Raw genomic sequence first — 15058 nt, 5'->3', positions numbered from 1 at the left:
GCGTCAGCGCAGAGCCAGAGGCAGGGCTCGAACTCACAAACCGTGAGATCACGACCTGAGCCAAAGTCGAGAGTCAGACGCTAAACCCACTGGGCCACCCAGGCGCCCCTGCGAAACTTTTTAAATGAGGAACTGGGCGTTCCTATCCCCACTGATGCCAAAAAACCATGTATCTCTCACACTTCTCTTCTGCCGTGCCCCCCTCTCCACTCTCTCTGGCATCGTGTCACAGGACCCCTCCACCCTAGCAGCTCTTGCTTTTGTGCTTTGCATGGAAGGACAGGTACAAAGCCTCTTGCTCAAGGAAAGTTGGATGAAAACAAAGAGCAAAAAACAGAGCCTACCGGAAATAATGGTATAAAGGTTGTCGTGGGAGGAATCTGGCACCCAAACAGATGGGGGCGCTCCTGGCTACCTCAACCCCAAGGATGTGTATTCTGAAGACCACAAGGTCCCCCCTGCTGTGGCCCCAGTCGCCCCGACCCTCCCATTCCGCCCTCCCCCACCGCACCCTCCCTGGCCTCCACTAGCGTGGAGTTTTGGAAAGCACTAACCATGCCCCCACTTCCGGGCCTTTCTTTGTACCCTCTGCTCTCTGGATTACTCTTGGCCCACCCACCGCACGGTTCACCCCACTTGCCCATCTGAGATGGGCCCCGCCTCCCCAGCACACCCTTCTCTAGCCTTTTACTCTGCTTTATCTTCTTTTTTTTTTTTTAAGTTTATTTATTTTGAGAGAGAGAAAGAGAGAGCATGGCAGAGAGAGAGGGAGAGAGAGAGAGAATCCCTGTGCCAGCAGCGCAGAGCCTGACTCGGGGTTTGAACCCACGAACCGCGAGATCATAACTGGAACCATGAAATCAAGCTCCAGACGCCTAACCGACTGAGCCACTCAGGCGCCCCGCTGCTTTATCTTCTTATTAGAGCCCATCGACCTCTGACACATACCTCCTTGCTTGTTTGTATTTCTAGAATATAAACTCCACGAAGGAAGGGCTTTGTCCGCTTCTGATTTGCCTCAGACCGTACCCAGCACGTGCCGAACCTTCAATCGATGTTTGTCCTGTGTGACCTTTAAACCATCGGTCCCGGTGCTTGTTAGCACGTGGTTCTCTCAGAAGTTCTTTGGGTTTTTCGGTGGAGGGCTGATTAGTCCACTAGCTGACAAGTGTATCGTGGGGAACGGGAGCATCCGTCTATTTGAGCGGCGTGGGCCTATTTAAAAAGGCCCCGGTGCACCACATCACAGAACCACGGCTAAATGAGGTCACTAAGAGTTAACTCATGAAGGGAGAAATGTGGGTCCCACCCCCCATCCAGAATTTGCCTGATCTGAGGTGGGGCCTGGGAGATGGAGGGAAGAAAGTAGGGGGGATACAGGGTGTGTGTGTGTGTGTGTGTGTGTGTGTGTGTGTGTTTCCTCCACACAGCCACCATGGCTCCTTGCTAGATCCTGGGCTGTCTCTTCCACATCATTTTTAGGGATGGAGGCCAGTTTTGCATGAGAAATCAGTGACCATAGGGAATGCCTCTAGGTGGCAGGTGGGGGCAACACCCGTTTCCAGGTTGGGAGGCCACAAGCACTGTTTAGGGGGACAGGGGGAAGGTTGGGTGGGGACAAGTGGGTGCAGGAAAGGCAAGAAGACAGGTGTTGCCCCGGTGACCCGCTGGGGACCACTGAGCAGAGCCGGCAGGCAGGGAAATTCCAGAACAAGTTGAGTGGAGGAGTGGGGATGTGACGCTAGAGGCCAGCTGTGCTGACCCTGACCATTCGTTGAAGGTAAAGTGACTTTCCAGCAATTGGGAGAAAGAGGGGAGATCCTGGCACAGGACTGACCTAGTGAGTGACTGAAGTTTCCCTGGGAAAATACTTCAAAACTTGCCCCGTTTCCTCACTGTTATCACAGAACATCCCCTCTAAGACACTGGATGTTCTGCAGGATCCACAGGGACATTGACTGTTCAGGCATTCACCCCCCCCCTCCCCCCACTGCTGATGAACTATTGTTGTGGACTGGATTTGTCTCTTCAAAATCCATTCGTCCAAGTCCTAACCCCCAAGATCTCACAATACGACTGTACTTGCAAATAGGACTTCAAAGAGATAATTAAAGTTAAATGAGGTCACTGGGATGGGCCCTAGTCCATTATGACTGGTGTCCTTATAAAAGAGGGAGAGACACCAGGGATACGTGCACACGTAGAGAAGAGGCCACGGAAGGACACCTAGACAAGGAAGGCATCTGCAAGCTAAGGAGAGAGGCCTCACAAGAAACCAAAGCTGCCTACACCTTGGTCTTGTGCTTTTAGCCTCCAAGGCTACGAGAAAGTGAATTTCTGTTCTTTAAGCCCCCGATTCTGTGATATCTTGTTACGGCGGCCCTAGCAGACCGATGCAAGTATTAACTAACTGGCACCAAAGAATTGCATCCAGTCTGGGTCCCGGACCCTAAAAGATATTAGACATTTGAACTAACAGAGAAACTGTGAATCGCCCATTTCCAGCTCTGGCCCCAGCCCCACCCCTGTAGTTTGAGACCCCGATGTCCCCTGATGACCAAGGCCTTATCATGAGATCTAGAGATAGACAAAGGTGAAGGAGGGGGTGCTCTGTGATCTTGCCCCGAGCAGAGCCAGGACATGCAAGGAGCGGAGGGTGGGGGGCGGGCGGAGAAGGAGGGGACGTGGAAGGTTGTGCCAGTGTTTTCCGTGTGGTGGCTCCCAGTGCAAGAGCTTCCCGGGCTGCTCCTGGAGGTGGGACAGGAGTGTCACCAGAGGCATGAGGACCATGGTCGTTTCCAGACACCAGCTATGGCCCAGAGCATCGTGTACTTCCTGATGGTCCAGGCAACAGTTTATATCCTCCTTCTTTGCAGACCCTACACAAGGGGATTCTCCGTCTCTGGAGCCACTCTGTCGGTACAGATGTCCTTCTGCTTTTTCCCTGGCAAAGAGATCAGAAAGGTTACCTTCCAACAGCTGCCCTCTCACTTTGGAATCTCGGCTTGGCCCGAAGCCATCCCGGACAGCCTGGGGTGGACATCCCCATGAAGCCCAGGTCAGTGGGGTGTTTCTGTCAGGGGCAGGGCATCCTGGGGTCCAGGCAGGGGCTGTGCCGGAGGGATGGCTCAGAACCCAGCCCCACCTCTGACTTTCCCCTTTTCTCTTCTCCTGGAGAAGGAGGACTTATCAGCTCCTGGCCAGACAGGTACTTCTCTCAGGGAGCATTTCCTAGGAATGGTGGGCAAGCACGGGGCTGGCGTCCATTTAGACTTGTGCTCAACAGAACTTTATCCCTACGAGCGCTGTTCCAGGGACCATCGCTAGACAACCCGGTGGCAAGTCAGCCTTTGCCTTCAAGGGGCTGAGAAGGCAGCGGGAGAGTGAGTGCAACGAGGGCTGGGGGCGATGGAGATTAAAGGAAGAACACCAACCGCGCCTGGGCTGGGGGAGCAGGTCAGGAAGGCCTCCGGGAGCAGGTGCACCTTGGAGACTGTGGAGGAGATAGTCACATGAAGAAGGGGGATTGGGCGGAAGCCATGGAAAGTGCGTTCCAGACAGAGAGAACGGCTGGCACGAAGGCCTGAAGAGGCAGGCAAGAGGAGCGGTCATTTTCAGAAGTGCAACAGACACTTTGCCTTGTTTAATCTGATTGGAGACCAGGGGATGCGGTGAGAGTCAGGACCTGATGTGATAGAGGGAAGGAGGACAGACCATGCGAAGCCTAAAACGGAGGAGGTCCAACCTTGCCTTCCTTCCCAGTAGGTCCTCCTCCTCCAAGGACATCTGGCGTCTGGAGGACTCCTACCTGAGTAGCAGGGGTGCCAGACAGAGAGGAGACCAGCCAGGGTCAGGAGCAGGGCCACGGGCACCACCACCAGCACCATGTCTTTGTAGGAGGACTTTCCTGGGGCTGGACACGGAGGGGGCAGGGTCAGAGGGGGGCTGGAGGCTTCACAATCCCTTAACCACTGACCCCCGGCCCTTGGCATACCTGCCTCGTGATGGCAGCTCTCCCAAGGGGTGACGGTGGCCACGTCCCGGCTGACAGGGTTGGAGACAGTGCAGGAATAGGCCACACTCTTGTCTCCTGGTCCCAGCGAAACCTTCAGCACCTGTCCATCCGTGAAGAGGCTGCTTGGCTCAATACCAAAGTCAGTGGTCCCCTCCCGTCGCCAGCTATAGGTTATGTCACTGATGTTGGGGGCCCAACAGGACAGGAGCACCTGGCAGGTCTTGGGGGGCTGAGCGTCCCCCGACACAGCGATGAATACTTGCACCACGGGCCTGGGCACTGCATCTAGGCAAGAACAGAAGAGCAGGCACGGGTTACAGTGATGCTGGGCAGGGCCCAGAGCGCCAGCCCCGGGATCCATGCAGGGTTGGAGGTCACCTCTGACCAGGCGCCGCACTCTTGCTGCAGAGCCTAGTCTGGTTTCCCGTTGTCCAGGACAGAAGCTGAGTTCCTTAGTCTGGGAGTCGAGACCCTTCAGGAGATAGTCAATGCCAACCTCTCCGGTGGTAGCTTCCTGCCGGTCTGACTCACCTGCCCTAATGAATTTCCAGTTCTCCGGAGCACGGCGCCCTTCCGCGTCTCTCATGCTCTCATATGGGTCGCCTGCGCACGTGTACCTTTCTCTTCTCTTCCTCCTAGGGAACTCCTACCAATCCTTCAAGACCCAGCTCGGACACGTTGCTTACTGCTCCGATTGTGAAGCCTTCCCTCACATTCCAGGCTCCGAACTCTCCAAGAACTCGGCCTGTCCCTTGTCATAGCACTTTCTTCATGATATATCAGCCAGAGAGATGATCGGCAGATATTGAGTCAGGCAAGAAAACAGACACATTCCTGGACTATTCGAGCTTACAGTTTGGTGGAGAAGACAAGTGATTGAATAACTAAGAAAATAATTACAAGGCTGCAACGCCCTACGAAGGAGACCCGGGCAGGGGGCTGGGGGTTCTGTTTTGTTTTCTTCATAACCTTAGCCCTCTAGGTGCACAGACACCTGGACCACTGCGCAAATTGGAGTCCTGGCATCCTAGACTGTGGCTTCCCTTTCCTGTGTAGCTTGATGAGTAAATCCTGAGTCTCTGTGGCAATGGGGGCCAGCGGGAGAGCATTCTAGTGACAACGGGAGGGCTCAGTCTCTGACAGTATTCCAAAGTCAAGCCGAGTAAAACCTCATTAATGCCAGCTCAATCTGGGGGGATTTGTGAGATGGCAAAGGAAAGATTTGCTGGGCACACTAATAGTATAAACAAAGATTAACACACGTGCGCGCGCGCGTGCGTGTGTGTGTGTGTGTGTGTGCGTGCGCGTGTGGTGGATATTTACATCGCTTAAGAGGACAAGCTGCTTCCAAACACTATCAGGCACAGTAGAAACACCCATTGACATTTCTAGTAACTGATCTGCTAATTCAAATCATTCTTATCTATTGTCAAAGCAGAGCTCCCCAGGACGGCTACTTGGCAGCTTTGTGCAATTAGTTCTAATCACGCTATGTATTTGGAAGCAATAAAACAGCAATTTCCTTAAAATCTGTAATTCAGATGCTGAGAACAAGGCATTTTAGAGCTTAGTGGTGTGGGTGCTGCATGTATTATCACATTCAATGTCCTCATTTCACATGTGCAGCAGCTGAGACTTAGAATAGGAAGAGGCTCCAGGGCTGCCTGTGTGGTTGTGGAGGTTATTCACTGCACAAGGGAATGGGGCTGAGGGGATAACAGGTGAGGGTGGGGCTGCCTAAATCCAGCCCCCCCTCTGCTTGCCAAGCTGGGCAGCTGGGTTCAGGGCTGCGTGCATTCGGGACACCCATCTAACCGCACACTGGCACCCCAGGGGCTCACCCAAGGGCAGCCAGCTAGCTGTCTTTGGGTTGGTTCATGGGGGGCGCTCTCTCCTTCCCAGTTTACGACTGCCCTTCTCTCCCTCACCGTCTTCTTCCTCCCAGGTGTCGCTCGTGCTTTTCATTCTTAAAGTTGGGCTTTGCTCTCCCCACTACTCTACCAAATGTCTGAGGTTTTACTGAAATAGTGGTTGGGGGTAACTCACCCACCTTTTCCGAGCCATTAGGTAGATGAATGAGAGCTCAAAGGCCACTGTTTTTTGCTTGTTCGGCAGGAATACAGTGGAGGTGGGGGCAGTAGATGCAGAAGTAGAGGGGCTGATGGTGACAGAGGTGATGTGGCAGGAGGCAGAGGGAGCAGGGGGGAAGTTGCTGGAAAGCAGGGTCCACCTAGTCCGCAGCGAAGTCAGCCGCCCCAGCTGAGGTGCCGAACGCAGCCGCCTGAACGACCTTGGCGGACCTCGGGGAGCAGGAGGCCCACCCAGCCGAGCCCCGTCACCCACAGATCATGAGAAATTAACAGCGTTGTTTTCAGCCCGTAGGTTTGGGGACGGTTTGCTCTGCGACAGTGAACAACGGAGAGAACCTGTGACCGTTATACATCGGAAAATCTCTAAACACGGCGAAAAGAACTCTCGAAAGCAGTGTCAAATAAAAATTCCACACTGTATGATAAAAAACATCGCGTCGTGGTCTGATGGGCCGTACTTTTTTCCCCTGTAGGAGTTTGTCAGGTAATGGCACATCCTATGAGCTTAGAAGTTTGCAGTGCGGGCCCAGCGCCCTCTCAGATGTTTTCCCAGACGCGCTCTGTTTCCCCCTTTGCAGGTGCCTCGTTGTGACATTGCTCACGACGCCCGTTTTCTAAGGGAGAAAGGTGAGCGCCAGGGAGGCTTAACCTTGTGTCCTTGGCCACCGAGCCAAGAAGAGGCCGCTCTGGAGTTCAGGCGAGGACCGCGGGGTGGCAAAGCCAGGCTGCCCCAGCAGGGAGCTCACCTGGGAGCACCGGAGGAACTTTCTCAGCTGTGCCGTGGGGACAGCTGTGCCCCGCGTCAGCCGGGAGGTCAGAGGCCAGAGGCCCCTGGAACCCTGTCCTCCCCAGCTCCCAGGACGCAGGATGCCTTTCCAGTGTCGGGGGTACTCACCATGCACCTTGAGCTGCAGGATCTGGGTCCGGGCCCGACCCCCCGTGTCCACCAGCAGCACGGAGAAGTTGCCGCTGTCTCCCGACTCCAGCGGCTGGAGCGCCAGGCTCAGGTTCTTGTGCAGCTGGGCTCGGCCCAGGAAGCGGGAGTGGTAGAGAGTCTCCGGGGCGCCCCGGAAAAACGTGGCCACGAGCTCCTCCGAAGGCCAGAGCGATCTCCAGATGGCCTCTCGGACTTGGAAGCCGGGGGGGCACTCTGCCGCCAGCAGCACGGAGCCCCCGATCTGGCCGTGCACTTGGGCACCATGGACGGCGGCGGGAAGGAGGGCTGAAAGGACGGAGCCCATCAGTCTGCCTGCCCCACAGCTCCTCGCCTCTCTCCCTCTGCTCCTCCCGCACCCCGCCAAGCTGCCGTGAAGCCAGCACATTAGGGCCCCTCTCCCCACGCTCCCGCCACCCACGCTGAGCAGGTGCACCGTGCCAGGGACCGGGAATAAAACCGTCAGGGAGAGAATCCCTTACGCTCACAGAGGAAGTCAGACTCTAAGCGAATGATTAAAATATAGTAAGCACCACGATGGGGAGAAAGGGAGGCTCCGGGAGAACCCAGGGAGGGTGAATGGTCTTGAGGGGCTCAGAGGGGAAATGGCTAAGCTGAGACCAGAAGGGGGAGTGGGGATCAGCCAGGCCTAGGAGAAGAGGGCTGTCTGGAGCCGGGAAGCGTCTCAGGCAGAGGGAAGGACGGCGGAGGGTAGGAAGGCCCGGCCAGCAGGCGAGCAGGAGGGCAGGGTGCAGGGAAACTGAAACCAGTTCTCTGCAGGGGGGAGTCAGAAACCGTACTGCGGAGTCCTTGGCCGGAGCCAACCCGGGGCCTGAAAGCAGCGTCTGGTTTTATCTTTAGAGCCGTGGGAGGCCTTGCGCAGGGTTTAAGTAAGAGAGTAACAGGATGAAATTCTGGTTCGAAAGACCATGGGGGGGGGGGGAGCGCGGGGAATGTGCCGGAAGCTTCGGGGGCGGGCTGCTGCTGTTTTTCCACCTGCAGTGAGTGAACTCCTGCTGCAGGGGGGTGGGCGGCAGCGATGGGGAGAAGTGGGAGGGGTGGAGAGGGATTCAGGTGTGCAATCAGTGAGGCCTGAGCCTAGTTGTGGTCCGGGGAGCCAAGGAGGGGGAGTCACGGATGCCAGGGACCCGAGGGCGCCGGTCTCTGCCGTCAGGAGCTGGCGGAGGTGAGAGGCTGAGGTGGGGTGATGCCTCTGCGGGAGGTACCCCTGAACCCTTTGCTGGCCGATCGCTGCTCATCCGGACCCACTGCCTCCCCTGAACCCCCCCTCCCGTCAGGGCAACATCCACCCTGCTTCTCTGTGCGCCCAGCACCCTGGGGCGCCCCGTTCCTCTGCTGCGATTGCCCATAGATGAGTCAGGCGCCTGCCGCGAGACGGCGAGCTCCTCTTGTCCTCTTCGTACCCCCTGCCCGCCACTGTTCAGAAACTCAACTTGCCGTACTGGGTGGATGATGGGATTCCCGGGGGACTCACCTGGCGCCTGGCACAGGGGGCACCTGGCACAGGGGTCACCCGGGGTGCGGGGCACAACACGGCCCGTAGAGAACGCACCCAAGCGCAGGGCGTCTGCTTAAGGAGTCGTGTTCTGGGGGCGACGCTCGGCCGGCCCCCTGCCCCTCTCGCTGCCCTCCCTGGCCCTACGCATCGGGCCCGGCCGCAGAGGCTACAGTGTTAATGCGTACTGGGTGTGCAGAGTGGTGCTGGCTCCCAGTCGAGGCTCCTAGGCCTCCCGCAGGCTGATGGAAAGACGTGCTTCTTTGTGAGAGTCTGCTCTGCCCTGTCTTCCTCTACGAGAATCCCCTCGCCCTTCTCACAACCGTCTCTGTCCGAACCACTGGCACCACCAGCCTAAGTTTTAACGGCCCTGGACCACAGGACATGTCTCACGGACGCGGATGCTTCTAGAGCAGCCAGCACATCCCATCCAGGACCCTGCATCTCTTTGGCTCCCTCCGGCTTTTCAAGGTTGCCTGAGAACCTGCTTCCGCCTTCCCTGGACCTCCTCGGCCCCTGGGTCCTTGCTTGGGATGAGGCCCCTGCCCAGAAGGCTGGTGAGGGGCCCTGGTCACGCACCTGCCCCACTTACCTTCCCAGAGAAGCAGACTCCACAGGGACCACATGGCCATCCTTCTCCAGAGAGGCCAGCAAGCTCTTTCGACAACCCCAGTCCAGAACATCCTGGGTCAAGTGGATACCCAGAGGGAGCTGTGGTCCTTCTGGGAAGTCCCATGTTCAGAAGGAGGAATCTTGACTCAGAACAGGATGGCCCGAAAGTGAAAATATCCAGAGGAAAGTGGAAGTTGGCCATCGGCCTAGCTGGACTTTCTCAGGAGCGGATTCTTGTAAGTCAGCCTCTTTCATGTGCCCGTGGTTGGCCAATGCCATTGCCAGTGGCAGGCGCCCCAACACAAGCCCACGTCTTCCTGTGGGACCCGCCGGCCCTCCCTGCATCCCACTGGCCCCCTGGCTGGCCGCCTTTCCTGCCGCAGCCACAGAGAGGCCTCCAGATCGCAATTCCCTCTGTTACTTCTCTAAAATTCTTCCGCACCTCCCGCCGCCCTCAAAATAAAGACGAAAGTCTCGGCCTGGTGTGCAAGACTCTCCTAAGTTCGACTCCGGCACGCTTGTCCGAGCTGGCCTCCCCGGCCCAGCCTGCTCTCTGGCCATCCCAAGCCAGGAGTGCTCCTCCTGGGAGCACCCTCTCCAGCCCGGTGCTGGCTCCTCCAGTGGGCGCCCTGCTCCGTTCGCCCCTCCGGGCCGGGTAGGCTGCAGCCAGCGGGCTCCCACCTGAGCAGACGGAGTGAGGGACCTCCTCTCCCGAGCCCAGTGCCGGCCGGGTCTCTGCCATGACCCTTGGCACGCTGTCCTGTGATGGCTTTCTTGTCTCCACGCACTGTTTGCCGGCGAGGTCTTCACTCGTTCATGTCTGTGTTCCCCTTGGCGCTCGGCACACCATGGGCGTTTAATAAACACTTGGAAAGGAGCGCACAAATCCTGCACACGGTCACAGGCCTCCTCCGCGAGGGTCTCATTGCCGCCTGTCAGGCGTGGGGCCGAGGTCAGCCCCGTGCGGAGGTCACGAGTGCGAGCTGGGACGGGAGCCTCACCCTTGGGAGCCCGGGCCACGTTGCCAGAGCTGTGTCTCCCCCGCCCTGGGTCTCTTCGCGCTTCCGGTTATGTGGCCGCTTCAGTCTGGGGAGGCTTTTCGGGAAGACGAGGGGAGTCCCCGCGTCCCGAGCGTGGCTCGCCGTGTCTGGTCCCGCAGAACTCCTGGCCTCTGCTAGGGACCCGACCAGGAACGAGGCAGCCATGGTGTCGGGACAGCAGGAGGATAGGCTTCCTGCCTTTCAGGTGCTCACAAGCCAAGTGTCCTGGCTTGGATATGCCCAGGATGAAGGTCGGCCGTGCCGCAGGCTCTGTGCCATGGGCAGCACGGCTTCTCCGTGCAGAGGGTGCGGTGGGGAAGAGGCGTCCGTGGATGTGGGCAGGGGACGCTTCCCTAGAAGGTGGGCTTTGAGCCGCACCTTGAAGATAGGCACGATTTGGGTAGGCGGAGAAAAGGGATGAGCCAGAGGCTGGAAAAGAAGAGCCAGGTGGATAAGGCCAGGCAGGGGGAGCCCCAGGTGGGCTCCAGGACAATGAAGGAGGGCAGGGAGGGGAGGAGCCCCTCAGGGCTGGCGTGGGTGGGGCTGGAAAAGGAGGTCGAGGGTCAGATCGCTTGAATACTGGCTTTTAGGCATCAGGTTTTGGTTCTGGGGGCAGCGGCTCTCAACCTCGCTGGGCTCAAATGCTTGGAGACTCTGGTTCAGTGGGGGCTGGGCCAGGACCCGGGAATCTAGTGGAACCAGCCTGTGTTCCAGGAGATTCTGCAGCTGGTGGGCTGAGGGAAGGCTCCGAGGGAGGGGATGTGGCCCCTTCTGAGCTGAGGGCGCCTGGCTGGTGGAAGGACTGCACGCAGGGCAGGCGGGCAGAGAAAGAAGAGGCAAGGAAGCCTGGGTGGCAACCGTTGGGATGGTCCTGGCTGGACTAGAACGGAAGCCCCCAGAGTAGAGAGGAAGGGACAGGGCAGAGCTGGGACAGAACTCGGAAGCCACCTGGCTTTGGGGCAGAGAGGCCAGGGGAGGGGACTCATTCATGACCCCGTTGTGAATTCCATCCTTCTTCATCAGGGGTTTACTGAGCACCCAGTTACGTGCCAGGTGCCGGGAACACAGACATGGAAGGCATGGCCCTGCCCTCGAGGAGTCTGCAGTCTGGAGGAGGGGATGGGCTGTGTCACCTGATAATGACAGTCAGCCTGGTAAGGGTGGCTTGCAAGGGCTTATTTAGAATGGGGTCTGGTGCGTGGTCAGCACTCACAAGAGTCTTAACCGTTGCTACTAAGTGGCCAGGGAGGGAAGAGAGGAGAGCAGGTTAATGCAGAGCAAGGGGGTTCGGGTGTGAGTAGCTCCATCCGCCGGTCCCAGACTGGAAGCTTGGTGAGGACAGGGCCAGGTCCTTACCCTTCCCCCTTCCGGCAACCCCCCCAGCCCCTTGCCTCGCCCCCCGTCGATAGCCACGGACAGCCTCCCCAAGCCGGAGTGCCCTGGTCAGGTGTCCGGTCAGGTGTCAGGCCTGGGACGGCGAGGGCGTGAGACGCAGGAGTGGGGCCGTGGCGGGGATGTAGGGAAAGGGGCGCCCAATTCCTGCAGGGCAGATGGTGGGCGGTCGTACTCCCTCCTCTCCCACTTGGTCTGTCCAAGCAGGCACTGAGGTGAAATCCCTGCCTTCCCAGCCCACCCCGTGCCCTTTACCTACAGGGGAACTTCAGGGAAGCCAAGGAAGGGTGAGGAGGGGGTTGGCGGGGGGTCAGCGGACATTCCGTCTCCCAAAGGGAAGAGCTCCAGGCTGTGTGACGGCTGGAGAGAGATGGACAGGGGCAGTGCGGGCTGGGTTGGGTCTGCGGAGACAGGCTCGCCCCCGCTGCTGGTCACTGGCGCAGAGCACGGTAATTACCACACCGCGGGGACAGCTCTCGAGTCACGGGCTGGGAGTTCAAAGGCACCACTCCCACATTCCTTAATTAAGAGAGCAGCTGGCAGCTGGGCCCTTCTGGGAAGCCTGACCCAGGGAGACGCTGGGGCTGCGGCCCCCTCTGCACCTTGCCCTCAGCCTACCTCCGCTGCGGGCGGGGGCGGGTAGCAGGTGTCCCCAGTGACCACGCGGGCCGCCTGAGCTCTGTTCGGGGCCAGTGGAATCTGGGGGAGGGTGTGCGTGTCAGGGAGGCACCTGCCCTGCCCACTCACCCTTGTCGTTAATTCTCGGACTGGCCTGGACACAGAATGGGGCCACCCAGAACAGGGGAGAGGTGAAGGAGGGACAAAAAGGGGAGCAGGCAGGCAGGGAGGCAGGAAGGAGGGGCATTCAGCGGGCTTTTTGGGAGCCAGGGTGGGGGAAGGGGGCAGAGATGTTACCTTCTGAGGGGTGGGGGGGTGGGGGCTGAGAGGCCAGGTAGAGCCCCGCCTAAGCCGACACGGTGCCACCGGGCGCCGGCTGGCCCCCAAGGCTGCCCAGAGTGGGGCAGCCCATGCCCGCCACTCCCTCCGCAGCCAGCTTGGGCAGCAGGGGCAGTGCCTGCATGTGTGGAAATGGTGCACCTGACCTCCCACCAGAGGACACTGTCAGCCTGCGTGCGCGGCCTGAGCTGCCTCTTTAATATTTGTGCGGATGGTGCCTGTCTTGTCCCACCTTGGTCCTGGCCTTGCCGGGGACAGGGGCAGGGAGCGGAGTCTTTGCTCTTTGGTGCCTGGGAGCAAGGTGCAGGCAGCTTGAGATGGAAGGTGGGAGAGAAGGGGGCCAGCCCATAGGAACTGGGTGGGGCGGTCCGAGACTTGGTAGGATTTGCTTCTGAGGCAAAAACATACTTCCCCAGGGAGCTGAAGGCAGGCTGCATACAAAAGCGACAATGCCAGGACTGTGCTTCGTGGGGGGAGCGAGGGAGGGGCTGGACTCTCATTTGCTCATTCAGTCATTCAGCAAACATCTGCGGGACCCCCACCCTGGGCACCTTGCGCCGGTGAGCACTCAGCACGGTAAGCCCGTGAGCGTAGGACTGGACGAAGGTTCTCCGACCCAGTCACCGCCCATCTGCACCCCGCTGGCAGAAAGAATCCCCAAACAAGTACAACGCAGGCCGATCTTTCAAAGAGCCTGAGAGTCAATATAAAGATGAAGGATGCAGGGCTGTTTCTTTTTTTTTTTTTTTTATTTTTTATTTTTAAATGTTTATTTATTTTTGAGAGAAAGAGACAAGTGCAATTGGGGGAGGGGGAGAGAGAGAGAAAGAGACAGAGAGATAATCCAAAGCGGGCTCCGAGCCGTCAGCACAGAGCCCCATGCGGGGCTCGAACTCAGGAACTCAAAGATCGTGGCCGGAGCTAAAGTCTGATGCTTAACCGACTGGGCCACCCAGGCGCCCCCTGCAGGGCTGCTTAGCGGAGGCTTGCTTAGGACAAATTGTCCAAGACCTTGCTTTCTAGCCAAATCTAAAATAAACCCAGAATTGAAAGAAATCCCAGCATCTGCAACCTGCCCGGTTCAGGGAAGGGCCACGTTTCATTTTAGTCGTTGGCATCTAAAGCGTTTAGCCGCACACAAAGCAACGCCCGGTGCCTGATGGCACCGCGCGGTGAAGCTGTCCGGCGGGTGGTCGGACCCAAGGGGGCCAGCAGAGGGCAGCCGCGAGGCCCCGTCCGCTCGCAGTCTCCCCGAAGGGGCGGTGGCTGCCTCTGCCCTCAGCCCGGCTGGGCTTGGAGTCCTTTCCCTCCCGCTTACCCAGCGGGTGATCTCTGTCGCCTGCCCAGCAGGTGCTGCGGCCCCTCGGAGCCCCTGTCCCTGGAGCAGGCAGACAACTCGCCGCGGCTGGGGGGGCGGTGTTTGCATTTAGCTCTGACTCGGAGAGGAGAATGACGTTTTGCAGCGCAGGGCCTTGCGGGCAGCGGTGCTTGGGGATGCCATGTGCCGCCTTCCTTGGTGTCTGCAGGGTCTGTCCCCAGAGACCCGTGACAGTCCTCTTCTCCTCGCCACCACTACTTTCCAGGGCCAGCAGCAGGTTCCTGCTTCCAGGGCTGGCAGCGAGCCCTGGGGCCGCCTGCTCCAGCCAGAGTCTGGGGTCCCGTCTGGGGTCCCCTCTGAAGGCTCTGCCTTCTCTGTGGCCTTTTTTCCCCCTCTAAAGTTTATTTATTTGTTTTGAGAGAGGGAGAGAGTCCCAAGCAGGCTCTGCACTGTCATCGCAAAGCCCCATGCAGGGCTCGAACTCACCAACCGTGAGATCACGATCTGAATGGAAACCAAGAGTTGGACACTTAACTGACCGAGCCACCCGGGTGCCGCTGCTTTCTCTATGTTCTTTTGGGGGATTCTCTTTGTCTTCAATTTTCTGAGTAATTGTTCATTTTTAAAAATGCCGGCTCATTCTTTTCTAAACTAAGGGGAAAGGATATTTTTGGCTCTGTCAATAGAAGTGGGGGTGGGGAGGAATTCTGGGGGAGGAGCATAGTGGGGGGGGGGGGCGGAGACCGGGCCAGGCGCGTATGTAGACCGAGTCTGTGTGTGTGTGTAGGGTGGGACTTTTCACCTATCTGGGTCAAAGGAACTGTTTTCTTTATTTTCCCATCCATCGCGGACCCATACTTTTGTAGGATACAATAAAAGCAATGTACTAAAAACTAAAAGAAAAAGAAACATACAAAATCTAAGCCCTATTTTTTAGGACTATATTAAACAAACAAAATTGCTCTGTCAGATTGCTATAAAAGGGTCTAAGTTCTTGCTTTTCATTGTTCCCCGTAGCCCAACCTGGACCGGTAAAGACCATCCTCAGCTGGGCCCCGTGTCGCTGGTGTAGGACAGAGGGCAGGAGGCGTGAATTCTCAGGGAGGAGGCGGTCCGTGGGGATGATCGGCAGGGCCGGCTCCTTCCGGGTCCCCAGCATCAGTGTCTCCTTCATGAGCTGTCCT

At 58.1% G+C, this 15058-nt stretch overlaps 1 protein-coding gene across 1 annotated transcript; it reads right to left on the bottom strand.

Annotated features, from left to right (window-relative positions):
- Positions 1 to 737: 737 nt before the first annotated feature.
- SLAMF8 (SLAM family member 8) lies at positions 738 to 9581 on the bottom strand. Its single transcript, XM_019433353.2, has 5 exons — positions 9148 to 9581; positions 7001 to 7327; positions 3995 to 4300; positions 3809 to 3913; positions 738 to 2944 (listed from the first exon to the last, which is right to left on the bottom strand). Exons 1-5 carry the CDS (start codon positions 9236 to 9238, stop codon positions 2880 to 2882), a joined length of 894 nt encoding a protein of 297 aa, XP_019288898.1. The 5' UTR covers positions 9239 to 9581; the 3' UTR covers positions 738 to 2879.
- Between the last annotated feature and the right edge of the window lie 5477 nt (positions 9582 to 15058).

The sequence above is a fragment of the Panthera pardus genome, unplaced genomic scaffold, assembly GCF_024362965.1.
Source record: "Panthera pardus isolate Hobbes unplaced genomic scaffold, ASM2436296v1 HiC_scaffold_21, whole genome shotgun sequence".
In the NCBI taxonomy this organism is placed as follows: domain Eukaryota; kingdom Metazoa; phylum Chordata; class Mammalia; order Carnivora; family Felidae; genus Panthera; species Panthera pardus.
The sequence above is the reverse complement of the archived record's forward strand: the minus strand, read 5'-3'. Positions and strand labels throughout refer to the sequence as shown.